General features: G+C 34.4%; 4 protein-coding genes across 4 annotated transcripts; 3 read left to right on the forward strand and 1 right to left on the reverse strand.

Annotated features, from left to right (window-relative positions):
• Window positions 1–669: 669 nt before the first annotated feature.
• On the reverse strand, window positions 670–3,316 carry LOC18038667 (carboxy-terminal domain RNA polymerase II polypeptide A small phosphatase 1). The gene is made up of 6 exons (XM_006429332.2): window positions 2,800–3,316; window positions 2,082–2,210; window positions 1,860–1,980; window positions 1,678–1,759; window positions 950–1,103; window positions 670–830 (listed from the first exon to the last, which is right to left on the reverse strand). Exons 1-6 carry the CDS (start codon window positions 3,142–3,144, stop codon window positions 696–698), a joined length of 966 nt encoding a protein of 321 aa, XP_006429395.1. The 5' UTR covers window positions 3,145–3,316; the 3' UTR covers window positions 670–695.
• An 861-nt stretch (window positions 3,317–4,177) lies between these two features.
• LOC18038666 (dnaJ homolog subfamily B member 1) lies at window positions 4,178–7,983 on the forward strand. Its single transcript, XM_006429334.2, has 3 exons — window positions 4,178–4,601; window positions 4,712–5,130; window positions 7,300–7,983. The coding sequence occupies exons 1-3, from the start codon at window positions 4,437–4,439 to the stop codon at window positions 7,733–7,735; spliced, it is 1,020 nt and encodes a 339-aa protein (XP_006429397.1). The 5' UTR covers window positions 4,178–4,436; the 3' UTR covers window positions 7,736–7,983.
• Window positions 7,984–9,963: 1,980 nt separating this feature from the next.
• On the forward strand, window positions 9,964–13,145 carry LOC18039068 (PHD finger protein ALFIN-LIKE 1). Its single transcript, XM_006429338.2, has 5 exons — window positions 9,964–10,263; window positions 10,362–10,394; window positions 10,589–10,811; window positions 12,205–12,325; window positions 12,682–13,145. The coding sequence occupies exons 1-5, from the start codon at window positions 10,173–10,175 to the stop codon at window positions 12,931–12,933; spliced, it is 720 nt and encodes a 239-aa protein (XP_006429401.1). The 5' UTR covers window positions 9,964–10,172; the 3' UTR covers window positions 12,934–13,145.
• A 117-nt stretch (window positions 13,146–13,262) lies between these two features.
• On the forward strand, window positions 13,263–14,983 carry LOC18039069 (myb family transcription factor PHL7). The gene is made up of 7 exons (XM_006429339.2): window positions 13,263–13,472; window positions 13,565–13,747; window positions 13,856–13,932; window positions 14,019–14,058; window positions 14,154–14,208; window positions 14,301–14,370; window positions 14,479–14,983. Exons 2-7 carry the CDS (start codon window positions 13,642–13,644, stop codon window positions 14,878–14,880), a joined length of 750 nt encoding a protein of 249 aa, XP_006429402.2. The 5' UTR covers window positions 13,263–13,472; window positions 13,565–13,641; the 3' UTR covers window positions 14,881–14,983.
• Window positions 14,984–19,038: the final 4,055 nt, after the last annotated feature.

Raw genomic sequence — 19,038 nt, forward strand, 5'->3', positions numbered from 1 at the left:
ATCGGCCATCTAAGTTACCAAGTCCAAGAATTCCCTGCCTTGATCTTTCACTGTGTACATAAATGAGACGGAAAGAACGGAAGGCAGCGACATATATTTATAAACTGCACGATCACGCATCTATATGCTGTAGCAACATTGAAGAGGCGATTGCAGGAAGCATGCTTGACGTAAATTATGGCTAGGAAAACTTTGTCAGTTCAATAAATGCTGATAAATCTCAAGTCTCGTGTTCCAGGTTAGTTGTTTGGGAATAAGTTCAATATGTATTAAGCTTCTCATTAAACTGTTCTGAATCGCCATTAGTGATGGCAAAGGCACTCCCAAAGAGATCAGCCTGTATTGCACTGTAAGATTGGTCAGGTAGTTAACTGGAACATTTGGTGATGCTGCATTCAATTAATTATTTTGATTCTTACCAAATAAAAATTTTCACAGCCTTTCAAACTATTGACACCTGATTAGAATTTACCTATTACAAAAGAACTATACACTGAACATTTTGATGAAGTTGCTAGTGGGAGATGCAACATCACTTGCAGATACTCCCAAGCAAATATGAGCCCCCATGGCACCTATAACCTGATAACATACACCAAGTTGCATCGGCTTGTGGCAACAAGTGGCCATGTTAGTTGCATCAACAAAGGTGTCTGGGGAAGAATGGTAGAAATTCCTTATGGAAATCAATTATTTTACACTGTCAAAGCAGAAGCAGGTATTCCATGCATTTGAAACCATTCGGGCATGTGGAACCTCTCATGGAGCACGGGCCTAACATCCTTCTGGAGGGAGAGATGATTAAGGAGAGGGAGAAGGACCTCCAAAAGCTGTGCAAGGGGGAAAAAAGTTAAAAAAAAAAAAAGTTGTGAATTAATTGAATGTATGTAAGTCTAGACTATCCATAACAAAACCTATGAAATTCATCCGTGCAGAGAGAACAACAAACCTGATTATCATATGGTTGTCCGGTAGAGAATGGAATGCATGGGATTCCATTTAATGGTTGCAGCAAGAAACTGAATGGATTGTTATCTACAAGTACAACTCGGCAGAGATCTTTCGATAAACAAGATAGATCCTTGACATGTTCTCGATATTCCCTGTTTTACAAATTGGGAAAGTTTGAAAATATTGCTGGATCTGAGATTTAGTTTTCAGCCAGCATTGTCTAGCAATGTTACATACGAAAATTGGAAATTTTATTACTCTATTAGATGTGTAAAATTGAACTGCTCATTAATAATTGAAGCACAGCAAGCAATGACTATTTGTTTGATCTTTTCAGTTGGGCAGTCATTCATAAACTAATGGCAAATATAGTCAATTTAGGCCCCAACATACACTTTTTAACAACACCCGAGCTCATGCATTCTTAAAGTCCAGTAAGAAATGAGGCAAGGCCTCACAACAAAGCCTAAACACTCGAGCAAGCAAATTTTGACTGTACACAGCATCTGACAACGAACAGATTCCAAATTAACCACATATCAACTACTCACACACTGATGAAATTCACCATTAAGTGTACTAATTGTGTGACACGCCCACCAAATTTCCAAATATTGGTAGTGTTTCTCTGCCAAAACCTTCCTAAGAGCAACCATCCCAATCAAATAAAATAGCTGAAAAATACAATCCAAAAGGTATCATCGGTTTACTGGGACCGATACTTACGTGCTAACAGTTGAAGGTCGATAAAGGCGAAGGCTAAATAGATTCTCCCTGTCTATTTTGTCGACAAGTGGTCTAGCATAACCTGCAAAATGAACCAAGAGAAAGAAAATAAAATAAAATAAATATATATATACTAACGTAAGAATCAGGACAAAGGTTTTGAAACTAGTGATATTCAAAACCTTCAAGGCCAGCAGTGAAGAGAACAAGGTCTGCAAATTCAGCAAGTTTTTTCAAGAATTCGTGCAGCCCCGGTCGTTCAAATACGGTAACATAATTAATCTTTGGTTTTCCATCACACTCCTTCAATCAAGAAACATAAAATTGACTACATGATCAGCACCTAACAACTTGAAAGTTAAAAGTGCAGATAGAAACCAGAAAGAGAGAAATGAGCGACAAACCTTGTCTGATGACACGCATTCCAATTCAAACAACTTCAACCCTGCTTCTGCTGCTTGAGCACGAATAATGGCAGGCAAACTAGAAGTCTCATAAGCACAAACTAGGGTTTCATCCAAGTCAAGAACCACCTACATCCAAAGTCCATTTATTAGAGCAGTTATTCCGCCAATGTAGCAAGTTTATTCCTCAGTAAGATATAACTTTGCTTTAAACAAAAATTTAACCATCTACTAGAAATGGAAAGACTAAAACACTGATGTTTTTACTTACTATAGTAGTAATCCAAAACCCCACCCCTCTTCCCCCCCAAATCTCCATATCAGCATACATAGCACCATCCATGTGTCAAACCCCCTTAATCAAAACATTTTTGCAAGTTAAATAAGAACAGGATTGTATAAAATTAGTAAAAATTAATCCTAATTCATTTCTTACTACAGCACTGAAATAATTTTAACAATAATTGACACCGCATATTCAGCAGCTAAGCCTATACAGTCTATCAAATCAGTAAAGGCCAAAGCCCTTCTTTCTTTTTTTTTTGAGGAGAACAGAACCATTTAACTGTCTGACTAACAATCGACCCAAGCTAATAACAAAATCCATTTATTTACTATTTAAAATATATTTTTTTCTTACGAGCACCAAAAAGGGCTAAAAATGATTTTTTTTTTTTGAAGTTGAGAAATTTAAAACAAAACCAGTAACAAAGCTTACAGTGAGCTTCTCCATTTCTTGCCCATCGCCGCCGCCGCCACAATCATCACTAAGACCACCATCAAAGCTGACGTGGGCAGCGGCCGCCGCAGAAGACTCTTGAAGTGGGAGTTCAACAACAGGCAATGGCTTAAAAGAAGGCGAAGCAGAAGAAGAAGAAGAAGCAAGAAGAGAGCTGTAACTACTGCTACTGAGGCCAACTAAGTACGAAAAAAACGAAGGAGTGCCTCTCAGGATCTGAATGAAAACCTGCAAAATAAACCCCACCCAACTAACGAAGCCTCGCCATACTTGTACGGACCTCGGCTCACACACTTCGATCTGACCCATCTCCATTTCTGCCATTAAAGTAAAGCCCACAAAATTTGGGAGCTCCAAAATTTGGATCAAAGAAAGAAGAATGAGTGTTACTGTTGGTTGTGTTTTAATTTAAGTTTTGTATAGAGGGAGAATCTCGGAATTTCTTGGTTGTTGAGGTGGCTTTTATGGCTTTTTGTTGCCTCGACTAAGAGAAAATTGAAAGACAAGTCTTGTTTCGTAGTATTTTGTTTATTATTAATTCATTATTACTTTTTTTTTTTTTTTTTTGGTTTTCATTTTTCTTTTCTACCAAAGCATTGGGAAGAATATTTTATTTTTTTCAACACTCAGTTTAGTTCAAAATATTGGAAAAGGGATATTATATAAACATATTATTTCATCTTCAAAAATGTATGACAATTAGATTTTATCACTTAACAGTTCAGTTATTATCGTTTTATTATTAAAATATTTTAAAAAAAATAACTAAACTCACCAGAATATTTAAAGAATTTCTAGTATAAAACCAAAACGCACCGTTTAATAAACCAAAATTGGTGGTCCTCCACCATTAAAAACAATACAGAAACAGCTCCTCCTTCGCTCTCTCTCTTCTCCTTCAAAAATTGGTGGTCCTTCACCATTAACGGATCAAGCATTATTTCAAAAATTTCGAGCTCATAACAAAGTAGAAACCAACCAATCATATCATAAATGATAAACCTAAAGGAATTTTAAAATGAATCGTCACGTAAATGTTAGCTGCAACACTTTTATCGCAATTTGATTTTTTAGTGGCTATGGAGTCGCAAAAGTTGTGCACTAAAGCCTGTAACGTAACAATTAAATATTTTTTTTTGTTTTACTAAGACTTTAAAATATATTTGATTAATTAAAATTAAGTTCGATTATAATCCTGTTTGAAACTTAAAGGTTTTTTCGGGTATATTGTCAAAAGAAAAATGATAAAAAAAAAAATTAAATGGTTATTTCGATTACAAAAGTGATTAGACTGTCCATTGATGATACGAAAAATTATTTCAATTTTATTTTGAAAAAAAAAAAAATCCATTTACACACATTTGGCAAAGCCGAAGATACAAGTGGGCTTAGAGATAAATTGATGCCCAGTGAGATATGTCCACGGTTTGGGCCCACTAAAAAACCAGCTTTATAAGTTAAGCCAGTAATCATATATCGGAGATAAAACTTCCGGCCACAAACAAAAACTCTTAGCTGAAGCGAATTGGATCGAATCTAATCGAAGAGAAGCGAGAGTACAAAAGAGAGACGCAATCACGACGAGGAAGCGAAAGAGCCAAAACGACGTCGGACAGATGGGTGTAGATTATTACAAAATTCTCCAAGTAGACCGAAACGCCAAGGAGGAAGATTTGAAGAAAGCGTATCGGAAGCTCGCAATGAAGTGGCATCCCGATAAGAACCCTAACAACAAGAAAGATGCCGAGGCCAAATTTAAACAAATCTCCGAAGCTTACGACGTAACCAATTCCACAAATCCTATCTTTAAATTTTCAATTTTTGCTCACTGAACGACGTAGTATTAGTATTTCAGATTTTCTTTTCATTTAAAAAAAAAAATTAATTACAGGTTCTGAGTGATCCGCAAAAGAGAGCGGTATATGATCAGTACGGAGAAGAAGGTTTGAAAGGCCAGATGCCGCCACCTGGCGCGAGCGGGTTTCCGGGCGCTGGTGCCGGCGCTGGAGGTCCGACGTCGTTTCGGTTCAATACGAGAAATCCTGAGGATATATTCTCGGAGTTCTTCGGATTTTCGAGCCCGTTTGGAGACATGGGCGGTTCGCGCGCCAGTGCGTCGGGATTTCCTAGAGGTATGTTTGGTGATGATATATTTGCGTCGTTTAATAGAGGGTCGGCCGGAGAAGGGTCGGCGAATGCGCTGAGAAAAGCAGCGCCTATTGAACGAACATTACCGTGTAGTTTGGAAGACTTGTATAAGGGAACCACTAAGAAGATGAAGATTTCAAGAGATGTTATCGATGCTAGTGGGTGAGCTTCATTCTCTAGAACCTTTATTTTGATTTTTATTTTGAGGTAAAAAAGATAATTGTTTTGCCTATTAATATTTAATTTTTATCATGTCAATTGAATTATGAGTGTTATGGTGAATCTTGAGTTCAAAAACTGATCATTGAAGTTTAAGCTGTATGCAGCTTTAAAAATTCTGAGTTTTATTGCAAAAAGATCTTTTTTGGGGGTTTTAATCATTAGTATAATGGCATTTAATCATTAGTAGATATGGGAGTTTTAATCCTTTAATCATTAGTATATATGGGAATTTTATGCATTAATGGCATTTATAAACGCATTAAATGAACTTAGGTACAAAAATGGAATTCCTACTAATTTGTGGCTTCATGGCTTTTGAACTTGGACGGTAGTACATTTTGTCCTTGAAATGGTTCTAATAGATCTTGAGTTTAAGAAAAGAATATCCGTGTGAAATTTAATGGTTTTACAACTTCAAAGACTGTTGTAAAAGGTCAGACCTTTGCTTTTTTAATTCGAGGAGATCCTCATTAAAGAAATTGATTATTTTAGTGGAAGATAGTATCATTAGAATATGGTTATTGGTACATCCAAACTGGCTAACATTTTCAGTGAATAGTTAATTGCATGATGAGTGTTAGTTGGCAAAATGCTGTTCCACTTTGAGTAGTGGAAATGCTTTTGTTGTTAAAGCTATGGTTATTGTGATCATCATCCTCTCCTTGATGATTTTCTTCCAAGGCAGTCACTTTACATTTTGTTCCGCACCAGTGGAGTATTAGCGTGATTATGTTATTTTTCATGTATTCATCTGTGTATGCTTATATAAACGTTTTCATGAAAAATACCATTTTGGCACTTACATTTTTTGGGATAATCTGATTTGAAACCTAGCCAATAGGTGAAGTATGGCTATTGTAGTTCCCACCCAAAAAATGTAAAAGGTGCATTTTGGTAGTGTAGCTCCAGTCCCTTTGTCAGCCTTACTTGTGATGGATCCACTGTAATGCTTTTTTGTTTTGTTTTGTTTTTGTGTGTGTGTGTGTGTGTGTGTGTGTGTTTGTGTGTGTGTCAATGAAAGGGATTTTACACTGGCTGGTGTCCCTTAAGACTCGGTATCTGCAAATCCTCTGTAGCATAAGTTTTATTGAATAAATTAGATTGTGCCATGGTTCCTCAACATGATGAATGCATGTGCCTCTAGTGGGTAATTTATAATTATGAGGCTCATTTATGTCGGTTACTAAGTACTTAAATTTTGTTGAGAGTAATAATTTTTACCTTTCAGAAATCTGGTAAGGCATATTTGGTGATGTTAATGTCAATTATGTAATCTTGATACTCCGGATGACAAAATTCTGTATCACATTATAAAAAGATGGTTTGTGTTACTTTCTCTTTTCATGCCAAATTCCTTGTCATGTAAAATTAGTGCAGGTTCTTTGTGAGAATAACTTCTATATATGAAGTATAATGAAATTAAAATGTCTTCATTTTTATTGTCTTGGGCTTGTCTACCTTAGAAAGCTTACTGTTATTAGTTTGGTGGGTTTTCATGTGATGCCAATTATGGAAGATACTATAAATGTTAGATGCTTCTTGGTACATTCCATCATTAGACAACCTGAGAATGGTGAGTCTGAGTGTTGTCTTTTTCACATTTTCTCAGGAGTTGAAGATTTTTGAAAAAAAAAAAAATGACTTTTCTTCAGCTCATGTTTTCTGGGCTTCTGGCTGCACGACCGCTTTTACACGAAGGCCTAATCATATGAATGGGATTGCAGTCAGTAAAGAAATGTATATTGTAACTAATGTCATATTTAAGTTTTTGGGGCAGAAAAAGCCATTTAGGAGTATGCTGTTTAGAATTTGTCGGGACATGACCTTGATATGGAGAAATCTCACATTTCTCCTCGCTTAATTTGTAATCTTCATACTGTTACAGAGGTTAATTTTCTCCAAAACAATCCAAAAAGTGGTGCGTGTTAATGATTCGGTGATTGCTAATTAATTTTGTTTAGTAATATCTTTCAGTGTTACCTCGTATTCTCCAACTCATCTGCAATTATTCATTATTATAAATTTGTTGTCCTACTAAGTATATACATGTGTATGTGCTTTCTAAGATTGTTTGATGAGTTTTCCTGTTTTACATTACTTTTCTTGCAGACGACCCAACACTACGGAAGAAATTCTTACAATTGAAATCAAGCCAGGGTGGAAGAAAGGTACAAAAATCACGTTCCCAGAGAAAGGAAATGAACTGCGGAATGTTATACCCTCAGACCTTATCTTCATCATTGATGAGAAACCTCATAGCCTCTTCAAGAGGGATGGTAATGATCTTGTTGTCACCCAAAAGATATCTCTCGTGGAAGCTCTGACTGGTTACACTGTGCAACTAACAACACTCGATGGGCGGACTCTGACGGTTCCTATCAACTCTGTAATCAGCCCCACCTATGAAGAAGTTATTAAAGGAGAGGGGATGCCAATCCCCAAGGAACCGTCCAAAAGGGGCAACTTGAGAATCAAGTTTAATATCAAGTTCCCTTCTAAGCTTACCACAGAGCAGAAGTCTGGCCTCAAGCGATTAATACCATAGCAATCGATGGTCACCGTCATCCATCATCCTAACTGATGTAAGCTTGCCGTTTGTCTTTCTTCGCAGGTTTTCTTGTATGGAATGGCAAAATGCACATGTTGCTGAATTGTGGATTCGACTACTTAGGGATATAAGTTAATTTTTTGTTTGTGTTTCTATTGTGGGATTGTTAATATTGTGCTGAACTACAAATTTTGATTCTGCAATAGAGCAAAAAATTAAATTAGAATGAAGATAGCCTGTTTCTCATAGCTGATTCAATTGGAGTTATACTCCAACAAAGGGATAGCTACTAATGCCTTCAATACTGGAGGTAAATTTGGTGGATTCTTTGTTGCGAATCCATGTCAATTCCGTCTTCTCTTTCACTTATTGAAAGATTGAAACAGTTTTCTTTTCTTTTTTTCTTTTTTTTTTTTGGGGTCAAAGCCATGTATTAACTTTTCTACATTTTTCCACGCCCAACCGAATACTTAGGCTTTCTATTGGCCAATGATGGCAAAGCAGATTCGGACAAACAGGGCCTTTTAGAAGACTAGTGCTTTGACTATGAGAAGAAAAGTGGAGTTCAAAATCTCAACTTATAACATTGAACAAGCGAACATGAGATGGGACGTCAAAGATACTACCGAATGGAATAAGATTGGAGTTGATATTTAGAATCATAATTTCAGAACTGCGTAGCGTACGTTACTGAAACGACGGTCCGAGGCCAATGTAAATTTCAAGAAAGATAAGGGGTTTGATATGAAATTAAACTTATTTTTATATAAATTATACTGTTTTGAGTTTTAAAATATTAAATTGGAGAAGACAATAGATGAATATAATCCAATATACTATCACCCGAGACTTGAGAATCAGCCCAAACTTTCGATATCTACGTTGATATATAGGGATGGCAATGGGGAGAGGAGGGGAGGGGACCAATCTCTCTGTATCCATCCTCGATATTTTGCGTATGTCCCCGTCCCTTCCTCGTTCCCATTAGAATTACTTGAGAGAATCTTCATCCCCTCCCCAAGGGTCCCCGATCTCTGAATAACTAATGCATTTTTTATTTTCGATTTTGAGTTAATCACATTAAAATAAAAAATTCAAATAAAAGTAAAGTTTGAAATATATCTTACATTAATATTCATTACAAAAGTCACATACATTAAATTAGTAAGTAACGCAGCATGTAAGGGATACAAACTTCTTTTACAAACTATCGTAAATAAATTAATAGTTTAATACAAAATTGTTACAAATAAAATCGAATTTAGATTCAAAATTAACTTTTTCAATGGTGGCGTAGGCACTTTATAAATGTGGATTATTCCATTTACAGCACAATGGTTAAGTCGGAGCAAATCAAGAGCAAATATTAGATTAGATTAGATTAAATTAAATTAAATTAGATATTAAAATTGTGATTCGTTGTGGGCAATTATAACATCTAAAAATAAATAAAAAAATAAATTTAAGTTTAAAACATTTAATGAATATTAAAATTAAAACAAAATTTTTGGGCTAATAAAATTTACCTGGTTTTTTTAATGTCCTAAATAAAAATTTAGGACTTTAATTAGTTAATTAGGCTTAAAAGTTTAATAATATAAATATTTTGATATTTTTTATTTTTACCAATATTTATAATTTTATAATTCAAATTTTATAATTTATTTACTAGTAATTTTAAAAAATCGGTTATACCTCCTAAACGTTAACGTTTGATTAAAAACCATATGGTCTTTACTAATTAATCAAAATTATTATTTACAAAATGTGCTCATCAACTCCAAGCATTCATCAAAAATGAAATTATCCAAATTTAGAGTAGTTGTGCTTCATCCTCGCGACATCATAATCCCAAACAAAAAGTTTAATCTTCGATTTTAAAATTAATTTGATTTTACTTGACAAATATACTATTAAAATAATGGCTATCTTGTAGCTACTTTAAGATAGAGAATAAATTATAATTACACATATAAAGTAAAAAATAATAAAAAATAAATTATAATTTTAATCGTATAGTTATAAAAATATAGTCTATTTTTAGTGCCGTTTTAATTTAACCACATTTTTATTTTTAAAAAAATCAAGGAAGTGAATCAATATTTCCACTTCAATTTTTACTCCTGACAATCCAAAAGTCCGGTCTCGTGACCCTTGTAGTACAAAAGATGGTGTGTAATTAGCAAAAAAGTGAGTGTCGATAGGAATCGCCTCTCAGTAGTAGCGTTAATTACACTCTGTTCCTCTATTTTGACATCTACAATACATGTGCATCTTTCTTCGATACCATCTCGTCTCCTCGACTCGATCTCCATGGTCTCACCGTACCCTTACTCTAATTCAAATTCCTCCAGTTCGTCCAATTCGCTCCTCTAATTAAATCCAATTTAATAGAATCTCACTTACTAATTAGATCTCCAATATTTGCTTTGCTATGGAAATGGCCTCCAGCCCCCGCACCGTGGAGGAGATCTACAAAGATTTCTGCGCTCGTAGAGCCGGCGTCGTTCGCGCTTTAACTAACGGTAACCTGAAACTCCAATTTCTACTCTCCTCTTCTTCGTTAGTGGAAAATGACTCGTGGCTTGATCTCTTGCTTTGAATTTTTTTTTTCTTTCTTCAGATGTCGATGAATTTTACGGACTCTGCGATCCAGGTAATGTGTTTTTGCAGATCGGAATTCTTACTCTTCTATTTAATTTATTACTTATTTTTTAGGTCACTTTTAATGTTCAATTAGGTCAGTTTATGAATTTCTTTGAATTTTAGCTAAATGTTAAATTTGAAGAAAAATGAAAACATTAAACGTGGCGAACTCTGGAATTTGTTGCGTTGCTTTTCGTGCTTTAGATAAGGAGAATCTGTGCTTGTACGGCCATCCTAATGAGTCGTGGGAAGTGACGTTGCCGGCAGAGGAAGTTCCGCCGGAGCTTCCTGAGCCGGCACTTGGGATTAATTTTGCGAGAGATGGGATGAACAGGAAGGACTGGCTGTCTTTGGTTGCAGTGCACACTGATTCATGGTTGCTTTCAGTGGCTTTTTATCTTGGAGCTCGTCTTAACCGCAATGAAAGGTAAGTTGCTGTCTGTTCTTCATGTCATGTGCGTGTGAATTGTGAGCATGTTAGTTCAATGTGATCGCCGACAACTTAATGCTAGTCTTGACGCATGCCATTTTGAACATTCTCTTGTGGCGTATTAATTCTTGTATTGGACTCTTGCGACGGGGTGGAAACATTTTGTTTATGTTTGTTACCGTTGAGCTTTTGCTTATTTAAAACACTACCATTAAAGTGTTTGATAAATACCCACTTTTCTTAGTCAACTAATGTTTACCAATAACTCACCCGTTCATTTAATTGCATAGCTATTGTGAATTAAAAAAATGACACATTAGGCTCGGTATGCTGGGAGTTCTAAAACGTTTGGTAAACTCTAACTCTGATGGCTTGGAAGTTAAATTGATTTAATCTGCCACTTTTATGATTGAAAACCTGTAATATCTTTACTATTTTTCTCAGAATTATTATTAAAAGTCATATTTACTGCACACAATTAACTTTTTTTTGGTAGTTATAGCATTTTTTTCACAACAGCTGTAGCTTAAAAGCTATAGGGCCTCAATCCCAAACATACCTTATATGCTCTTTTCTTATTCGTCTTTTCCTTGTGCTGTGTTCCTAGTTGCTTTTATGCATTATTTTTACAAAGGTGTGTGATCTCATTAGAGTTTTTTCGTAGATCTTTGGCAATGTATATTTTTGTTATGCAATCTGCGTTGAGAAGACTGGAGAAATCAATCAACTAGAGAAAATCTACTTTCTGTTTTTATCAGTTTTGTGCATAACTTTAACATTATGCAACCTGAGTTAAGGAAGACCACAAGAAATCAATTAACTACGGAAAATCATTTTTTTTTTTTTCAGTTCTGAGTATCACTCATTATCTAGCTTTTTGTCTTTCTTCTGTCAATCTTGGGTGGTTCAATTCTCTTTCTCACCTTCTGACATGATTCGGATATGAAATCAAGTTGCCGAAGCAGGCCAGAGTACTGATATTGGTTTGGTCATCCTCTTTTGGGCATTCCTTCATTTTATATTTACTATCATTAACCACTTAATAGTGCATTAATGTTTCGGGAGGCATGGTAAAATGTCCCAGCAAACTGTGAGAAAAAAATAATTGCGTCATTGCTTGTGGTTGTATGCATATGTTGCCACTACTTGTGCTTTGTGCCTGCAATTGTAGCTGAATGATAGATAGGCCTGCGTAGGGCCATGAAAGAGTGTAAGAATTGTTTTAAAGTTGACCTTTTCTTGGAGTCTGGCGTAGTCGGCAGCCAAGAAGTGTATTGTATGCAGAGTCTCAGATATTTTGTTCAAATTTTGTACAGTTTATCGAGTTAATACAAAATTTGTTTTGTTGAGGATAGTATCATGTAGTTCTTACTTTAGTTTTGCTTGACAGGAAACGTCTGTTTAGCTTGATCAATGATCAACCTACTGTGTTTGAAGTTGTAACAGAAAGGAAGCCTATAAAAGATAAACCCAGTGTGGATAGTAGCAGCAAATCTCGCGGCAGCACTAAGGTTTGAGAGATCAACTCAATTTAAAATATTTTAAGTTTTCTTTCTTTGCAAGGTTTTCAAATTCAATTTTGTCACATGCATTCTTTATTGTTCAGTGGTTCTCTCTGCTATAACCAAAATAAATGTGAATAAAGAAGCCTATTATAAACTATTGAGGCTCAGAACAGTGATCTTGCAATTGTAATGTTGTTTAAGTAATGCCTCATAAAAGATGATTGAAGATTGTAGAGGAAGCCTGAATTTCAAAAACTTGGCTTCCTGCAAGAAAGAATTCTTCCCTTCTCAATCTGCTTGTGTTTACTGTTTTATATTAATCCTTAGTTAAGAATTCATTGATTGCGTTCTTCACTGCGCAGAGATCAAATGATGGCCAAGTGAAAAGTAACCCTAAGCTAGCAGATGAGAGTTTCGATGACGAGGAGGATGAACATAGTGAAACACTTTGTGGCAGCTGTGGTGGAAATTACAACGCAGATGAGTTTTGGATTGGCTGTGACATCTGTGAGAGGTGGTTCCATGGGAAGTGTGTGAAGATAACACCCGCTAAGGCTGAGAATATTAAGCAATACAAATGCCCATCTTGCAGCATGAAGAGAGGCAGGCAGTAGTAGTCTTTAAAACCGATTTACCATTGGAGTGGTTCAAAGAGCGTTCCTCTGTGGCTGACATAGTATAGAAATGTCAACTTTTAAAAGTAAAAAAAGTTATGTAATGAATTTGTCGTGATGTTTGTTCATACAAGTTGCTTTGAAGGGCTTCTGCCCAGATGAATCCTTAAGATTTTAACTTATAAATATTAGAATTTGTTATTTTTCGACAATGCATGAATAATATTTGTGTGGTTGATATCTATTGCTATGTACTTTAATAATTATGGATCGGTGTTTTAAAATTCAACCTCAGTTGAACTTGATGGAGCAGGATTCTTTGTTCCTAGTCATTTTCGAGGAAACAGACGATTGTTGGAATTGACGATGTCGGAGAGTTTTGAGGTGAACATGTTCTCATTTTGGAGGTATTAGGCTCTGAATTGGATATCAGATTTCCTGGCAAATGACTTGAAGAATAGAAACTAACGAGTTTTGTGTTTGATATGATTTGGACTCTCTGAAACTTGGTTAATTCCGACAGCTAGCGACATTATGCGGTATATATGATTCAGTCAGTCTTTCTTACGCTTGTGCCCATCGCCACGTTGATTTTTCTGTTTACAACTGCATTTTGTCTTTGTTATTGTAGTTTGTCCCTATAACTATACTCCCCTCAACGAGGGAACCATTTGCTTGGGCCTCCCGCTCTCAGCGCCTGATTCTGATATGGGTTCGAATCGCTCCGATGGCTCTGGGAAAGAACGCTTACGCTGGACTCAAGAGCTCCATTATCGTTTCGAAGAAGCTGTTAACCAGCTTGGTGGCCCAGATAGTAAGTCTGCAATACCATTCCCTGGAAGCACTTCTGAAAAAAGTGCTACAGGAATTTTATTTTCTGGCAACGTCTTTGTGTTGAATCCTGCGGCTTGTTACTTGTCAGGGGCTACCCCAAAGGGGATATTGAAGGCTATGGGCGTTCCTGGACTAACAATCTACCATGTCAAAAGTCATTTGCAGGTACTGTTTCTTTCTTTGTACATAAATACAACACGATACAAATTTCTGATTATTTTTCTCTTTTGCTTGCTGATTGTTTTTCTCAGAAGTACAGGATCTCAAAGTATATACCAGAAATCGGTCCAAGTAAGTAACTAGGAGTTTCAAGAAGTTTCATTTACATATTTACTCGTGGACAATTAAGATTATCTAGTTTTAATATTGTATTGCTTAAACTGCAGGCAAGTTTGAGAGGAGAAGTATTTCAGATATGCTGCCTAATTTCGGCACAACATCGTAAGTCCATAATCACCTGGACTCTTAACTCTTTTTAGGATCTTTTTTTAACTCTTTATTGAATGAATGCCAAAACTGCTGTACATTTGCAGTGCTGCACAGCTTAACGAAGCATTACAAATGCAGACGGATGTATATAGGCGAATGAGTGATCATGTTGAGGTATATCAATAGCTTATGCGGATCTATAGCCCCAAAAGAATTAAAAGGAAAGAAGAAAAGCATGCAATATCCGTTTATTAATATTTCTTGTTTGCCTTTGTGTTGAAGGTTCAAAGGAACTTGAAGCTTAAAATCGAAGCTCAAGGAAGATTCCTTGACAGAATTGTGAAGGATCACAAGAACCGAGCTACCCCTAATACAAAATCCGGCAAGCCTTATTCTCCTGTATCACTACCTGCTCTTTGTGAGGAAACTGAATCAAATGCAAAGGACTTCGAATCTGATTCTGAAGCTGACAAAAATGAAATAGAGTCTGGAGAAGGAATACGAGCTCTGAAAAGGCTTAGAGTTGAAGATGATACTTTGCCACCCATGTTCAGAGTTTCATCACTGAGTCCAAATTCTTACAACAGAGACATACAAGCAAAAGCTTCATATCCTGCTCAGGATATAAGCTTTCCCTGGAGTTTTGCAGCGTGCTCATCGCCTTTAGTGCCGAGCTTTCTATAGATATTTCATTGATAATAATAATACTTTTCCAAATAAATAGTTGAATAATTGGCAGAGATGTTTAATTGCTCATTTATTGAAAATCATGGAAACAATCAAAACATTTCTGGTGATGATTATAAATTAAAAAATAATAATAATAATCGCATGATTTGAATGCTTGTTGAGTGATTGAGAAGAGTGATTATTTGGGTTTGTTGAGCATGCAGAGGTCAATTTTTGTGGAATATAAATACACTTTCTTCTTGTATCTTATTGCCATTACTCTGCAGCTCTGCTCATTGCTGCTAATAATTTTAATTTATTTTGTCACGTGAGACCAGAGAATTTTAATTTGCAAATATTCAAAGCATTGAATATTTGATTGCATATCACATAAACAGTTCTTTAATGGATTGGGCTGTACTTCTGGGACAAGTAGACATACATATTACACTAAGTTCACCCCTCTCTATTACCATAAGAGTCTAACCGCACTCACTTCTTCACTTCCATTTTTGGGGAAAAAAAAGATTAATAGTACAACTACTGACATTACAACGGATACAATGGAGTCTATGTATATATATTTATGGTAAAATCTAGAAGTGAAAGTCTAAATTCATACAATTTATAGTATTACTCGAAAGTTAATTTAGATGAAATTTATATTACATTTACACATATTGTGGAACCCCCTTGAACTCATTCTCTTTATTTTTGGAGAAATTTTTTTTACCACCTGACCAATGCCCTTCTTAACTGCATAGGCCTCCATCCAAACTTTCAATATACATAGTTTATATTTGAGACTGAGGTTGGATAATTATAATTTAAAAGTTATAATATTAAAATATTTGGTAAACACTAACTGTTGTAATTTAAAAAATAAGTTGACTTGATTTTATACTTGCATTATGAAAAATCAAGTATATCTTTAATAATTTTAATAAAATTATTATCTAAAAATTATATTTATTACATACTATTACCTTTTATTTCATAATTATAACTTTTTTCTTTACAGTAATTATAAGCTGTAATTTAAAAAATACAACACGCCAACATTACCATAATACAAGTGCTGCCGGTCTTTGCATGGCCATCAATAATAGTATTGATGTCAACTTATCAATCAGCCATTGATTATTTGCTGTTGGATTGGACTAATCCTCACCACTACGTATAGGCTGGGGATGATCCCTATAACAAACGCCACTCTACTAATGTTGCTAATTTAGCTCTTTCATGAACAATCAACATCTTTAATTGTTGCCACTTCTGTGAGGGGTTATTTGTATTGGGCATGTACTTCATAGAATTCATTGTAATAATGTAAGTCCCAATCATGTATATCTGATTGTAAATATCAGTGTAATACCTCTGCTACAATAAGCAGTTGTAAATATCTGTGTAATACAGTAATCTGATGATTAATCAGTCTCAAAAAAAAAAAAACATCTTTAATTGTTGACATAGAGGTTAATTCTTAAGCAGTATTTTTTTTACTAGTCATTTATCTTTGAATCGTGAGAAGATATAGACAAATAACCCAAAAAAAAAAAAAATCTATCTAAACTTTACATAATTCTACCCCCCCCCTCTTTTTTTTTTGTTTAAAGTAATCCAAAGTTGTTTTTCATTGACTACATTATGATAAATTTTTTATTCAAAAAAATTGCGATAAAAAATGTTTAAAATAAAACTATTGTGAATATGTCTATGTACCCCTTTACAGTAGTGTGGTGTGTTTCTCACCAATAAGTGCGTTGTTGATTTGATGAATGATAATTATAAGGCGTGATGCAAACTGCAACCGGTTCCACCACTAAATTTGCTCAAAGTGAGTTTATATTATATAGAACTCATTGTTTCGTAAACAAGACTAATTATAACATCTGGAGGAGCAGCAATTCTAGTCTTAAGGGTCTCAACTTTCTCTCTCAATCAAGAACAATTGAATAGAGCGTTTTGCAGTCTTTCTCCCTCACAAAAAATTGTAAGTGGGAGCAAAACATCTGTCGAATATTAGTGATGATAAATAATTTAGACAATACTTCATAAAATATATCAGTAATTATTTATTATAATAATTATTATAAATATCTGATATAATATCAAGTTGTCCCATTGTGTTATTAGTATAAAACAAAAACATCGAGGTTACAAATGAATTGCCGAGGTTTACGCTCTTCCATTATCTTTGGGAATTGTCATTATGGCTCTTCAGCTTCTTATCATTTAGACTACTTGCTTATTGGTTCAGACGATTCACAGTAAGATCCCAAACAAAATAATAATTATTATTATACACTTTTGATAATTTTAAAAGGTTCTCTTACGTATGTCTTCTAGATGGCCAGAGGCTAAGTTACAATAACTCTGCATCTAGCAGCCCGCAGCTATTATTCGTTGGATTTGTTGGCTGAAATCCAACGGATAAAATTAATGGAAGCATGAAAAATCAGCAGTAGGAAAATTGATAAAAGGATTAATTTCCAATACGCCCACGTGAATCTACAGTCGTCATTTATCCCTTCATGCTTTGCTAGTCGTCATTGGGCACCTACTTCGTGTTATATATATATATGAGAAAAAAAAAAAAATACTGACTTCAACAATTTTGATATTTGACCTAATAAATAATTGCATTATCTTACAATAATTTTTTAATATATAAAGACAAACACACCCTTGATTATTTTGTCTTTCACAAATAATATTTAGAAAAAAAGAGCATTTTCAATCAATTTTTTTAATATAAATATAAGTATATCTCTAAAAGTAATTTGTATGTAAGCGTTAAAAAACGATTCATAATTGACATTTTTTAATGAGAAATAAAAAAAAAGAAAAAAAATGTCTAGTATACTTAGGAATATTTTTTTTCAATTTCAATTTGTAATCTCATGTTTTGGGGTCTAACTTGACTCCAATTATCATAATTTTTTTCAAAATGTTCAAAAGTCTAAAAGAACTTGATTACTAAAAGAAGAATCTATTTTTGATTTGTTTTTAAAAAATTGAGCAAAAATTAAAAAAAAAAACATTCATCATAATACCTTTTGTAATGGTTATTTTAGTAGTCGTACGAATCAGTTTGTAAAATAGTCTTTCAAATTAAAATTGCTAGATTTAACAACAAAATAAATGGAATTGGAGTGCAGTGACTATTGTCAAAATTAATAGGGACATGGTAGCATATGTTAGAACATTTGGGGCTCGAAATAATTAAGTGTAATTTTTCAACCGGCATGCAACCTGTTACTCTCGTCAATTGGGACCCCAATTAGCTCCATGTGTCATCTCCTTATTTATTAACTTGTCATTTCATGGTCTGTAACCAACTGACAATGCAAGAGAGCAAGGTCCCCTTTGGATATTTATTTAAGATTTTGACCATAAGAGTGTTACGAGTGACATTTTATAATATGGTTCTCCAAGTTACATTTATTTATTGTAACTTACTTACAATTAGGCTTTTGCAATATAAAAATAAGTAACAATTATAATGAGATCAGGTGAGTTAATGAGTGAATTTTACTTAGTTGTAAGTTACATTAAATATAACGTAAGTAGACCCTTATAATATTAATCAAATAAACTTTAATATGAAGTTACTATATAAAAATCGCGTCTTTAATAGATTAAGATCTTCTTTTTTAGTATTTTTCTCTCCTAACCTCTCTTAGTTTGCTAAATCTAGTAAAAAAATAATAATTTAATTATGAACAAAGTGAAAAAAAAACTTAATTATCAACATCAAAATTTAAAATTTAATCTTAATCACTTTTTTTTTATTAGAAGAGATTAGAAGAAAATCCTTATTCATTTAACACGTGTTTTAATATTTGCAGTACTGAAAACACATTAACGTCATATCGGGGTTCGTTTCATGACCTCAATATAATGCTCCAACGCTGTCCTTCAGTCACAATAGTGACAACAACAAATATAAAAAACAAAAAATAAAAATAAAAAAGTGAAATTTGTACCACAAAAAAAAAAGAAAGGTCCTAATGAAAATGACTCTTTGCAATATTAATTGTGGGAAAAAAGTTACCACTTAATAAATCGAACAGATTTGAATGTGGCACAAGACCAGCTGCAAATGCATGACAGTTAAAGCCTTTGGGAAAAAAGCAGGAAAAATGCCCCCACCCCCACCCCCCCCCCCCC

Source organism: Citrus clementina, unplaced genomic scaffold, assembly GCF_000493195.1.
Source record: "Citrus clementina cultivar Clemenules unplaced genomic scaffold, Citrus_clementina_v1.0 scaffold_6, whole genome shotgun sequence".
In the NCBI taxonomy this organism is placed as follows: domain Eukaryota; kingdom Viridiplantae; phylum Streptophyta; class Magnoliopsida; order Sapindales; family Rutaceae; genus Citrus; species Citrus x clementina.

Bases quoted from the DNA above. Each gene is read 5' to 3' on its own strand.
- LOC18039068 (XM_006429338.2), top strand. From the start codon at position 10,173: ATGGAAATGGCCTCCAGCCCCCGCACCGTGGAGGAGATCTACAAAGAT. The intron at 10,812-12,204 runs GTAAGTTGCTGT...TTTGCTTGACAG, and splicing joins CGTCTTAACCGCAATGAAAG to GAAACGTCTGTTTAGCTTGA. The intron at 12,326-12,681 runs GTTTGAGAGATC...TTCACTGCGCAG, and splicing joins AATCTCGCGGCAGCACTAAG to AGATCAAATGATGGCCAAGT.
- LOC18038667 (XM_006429332.2), bottom strand. From the start codon at position 3,144: ATGGCAGAAATGGAGATGGGTCAGATCGAAGTGTGTGAGCCGAGGTCC. The intron at 1,981-2,081 runs GTTTGTCGCTCA...TCTTGATTGAAG, and splicing joins AATGCGTGTCATCAGACAAG to GAGTGTGATGGAAAACCAAA. The intron at 1,104-1,677 runs GTAAGTATCGGT...TTTGTAAAACAG, and splicing joins CGACCTTCAACTGTTAGCAC to GGAATATCGAGAACATGTCA.
- LOC18039069 (XM_006429339.2), top strand. From the start codon at position 13,642: ATGGGTTCGAATCGCTCCGATGGCTCTGGGAAAGAACGCTTACGCTGG. The intron at 13,933-14,018 runs GTACTGTTTCTT...TGTTTTTCTCAG, and splicing joins ATGTCAAAAGTCATTTGCAG to AAGTACAGGATCTCAAAGTA. The intron at 14,209-14,300 runs GTAAGTCCATAA...GTACATTTGCAG, and splicing joins CCTAATTTCGGCACAACATC to TGCTGCACAGCTTAACGAAG.
- LOC18038666 (XM_006429334.2), top strand. From the start codon at position 4,437: ATGGGTGTAGATTATTACAAAATTCTCCAAGTAGACCGAAACGCCAAG. The intron at 4,602-4,711 runs GTAACCAATTCC...AATTAATTACAG, and splicing joins AAATCTCCGAAGCTTACGAC to GTTCTGAGTGATCCGCAAAA. The intron at 5,131-7,299 runs GTGAGCTTCATT...CTTTTCTTGCAG, and splicing joins GATGTTATCGATGCTAGTGG to ACGACCCAACACTACGGAAG.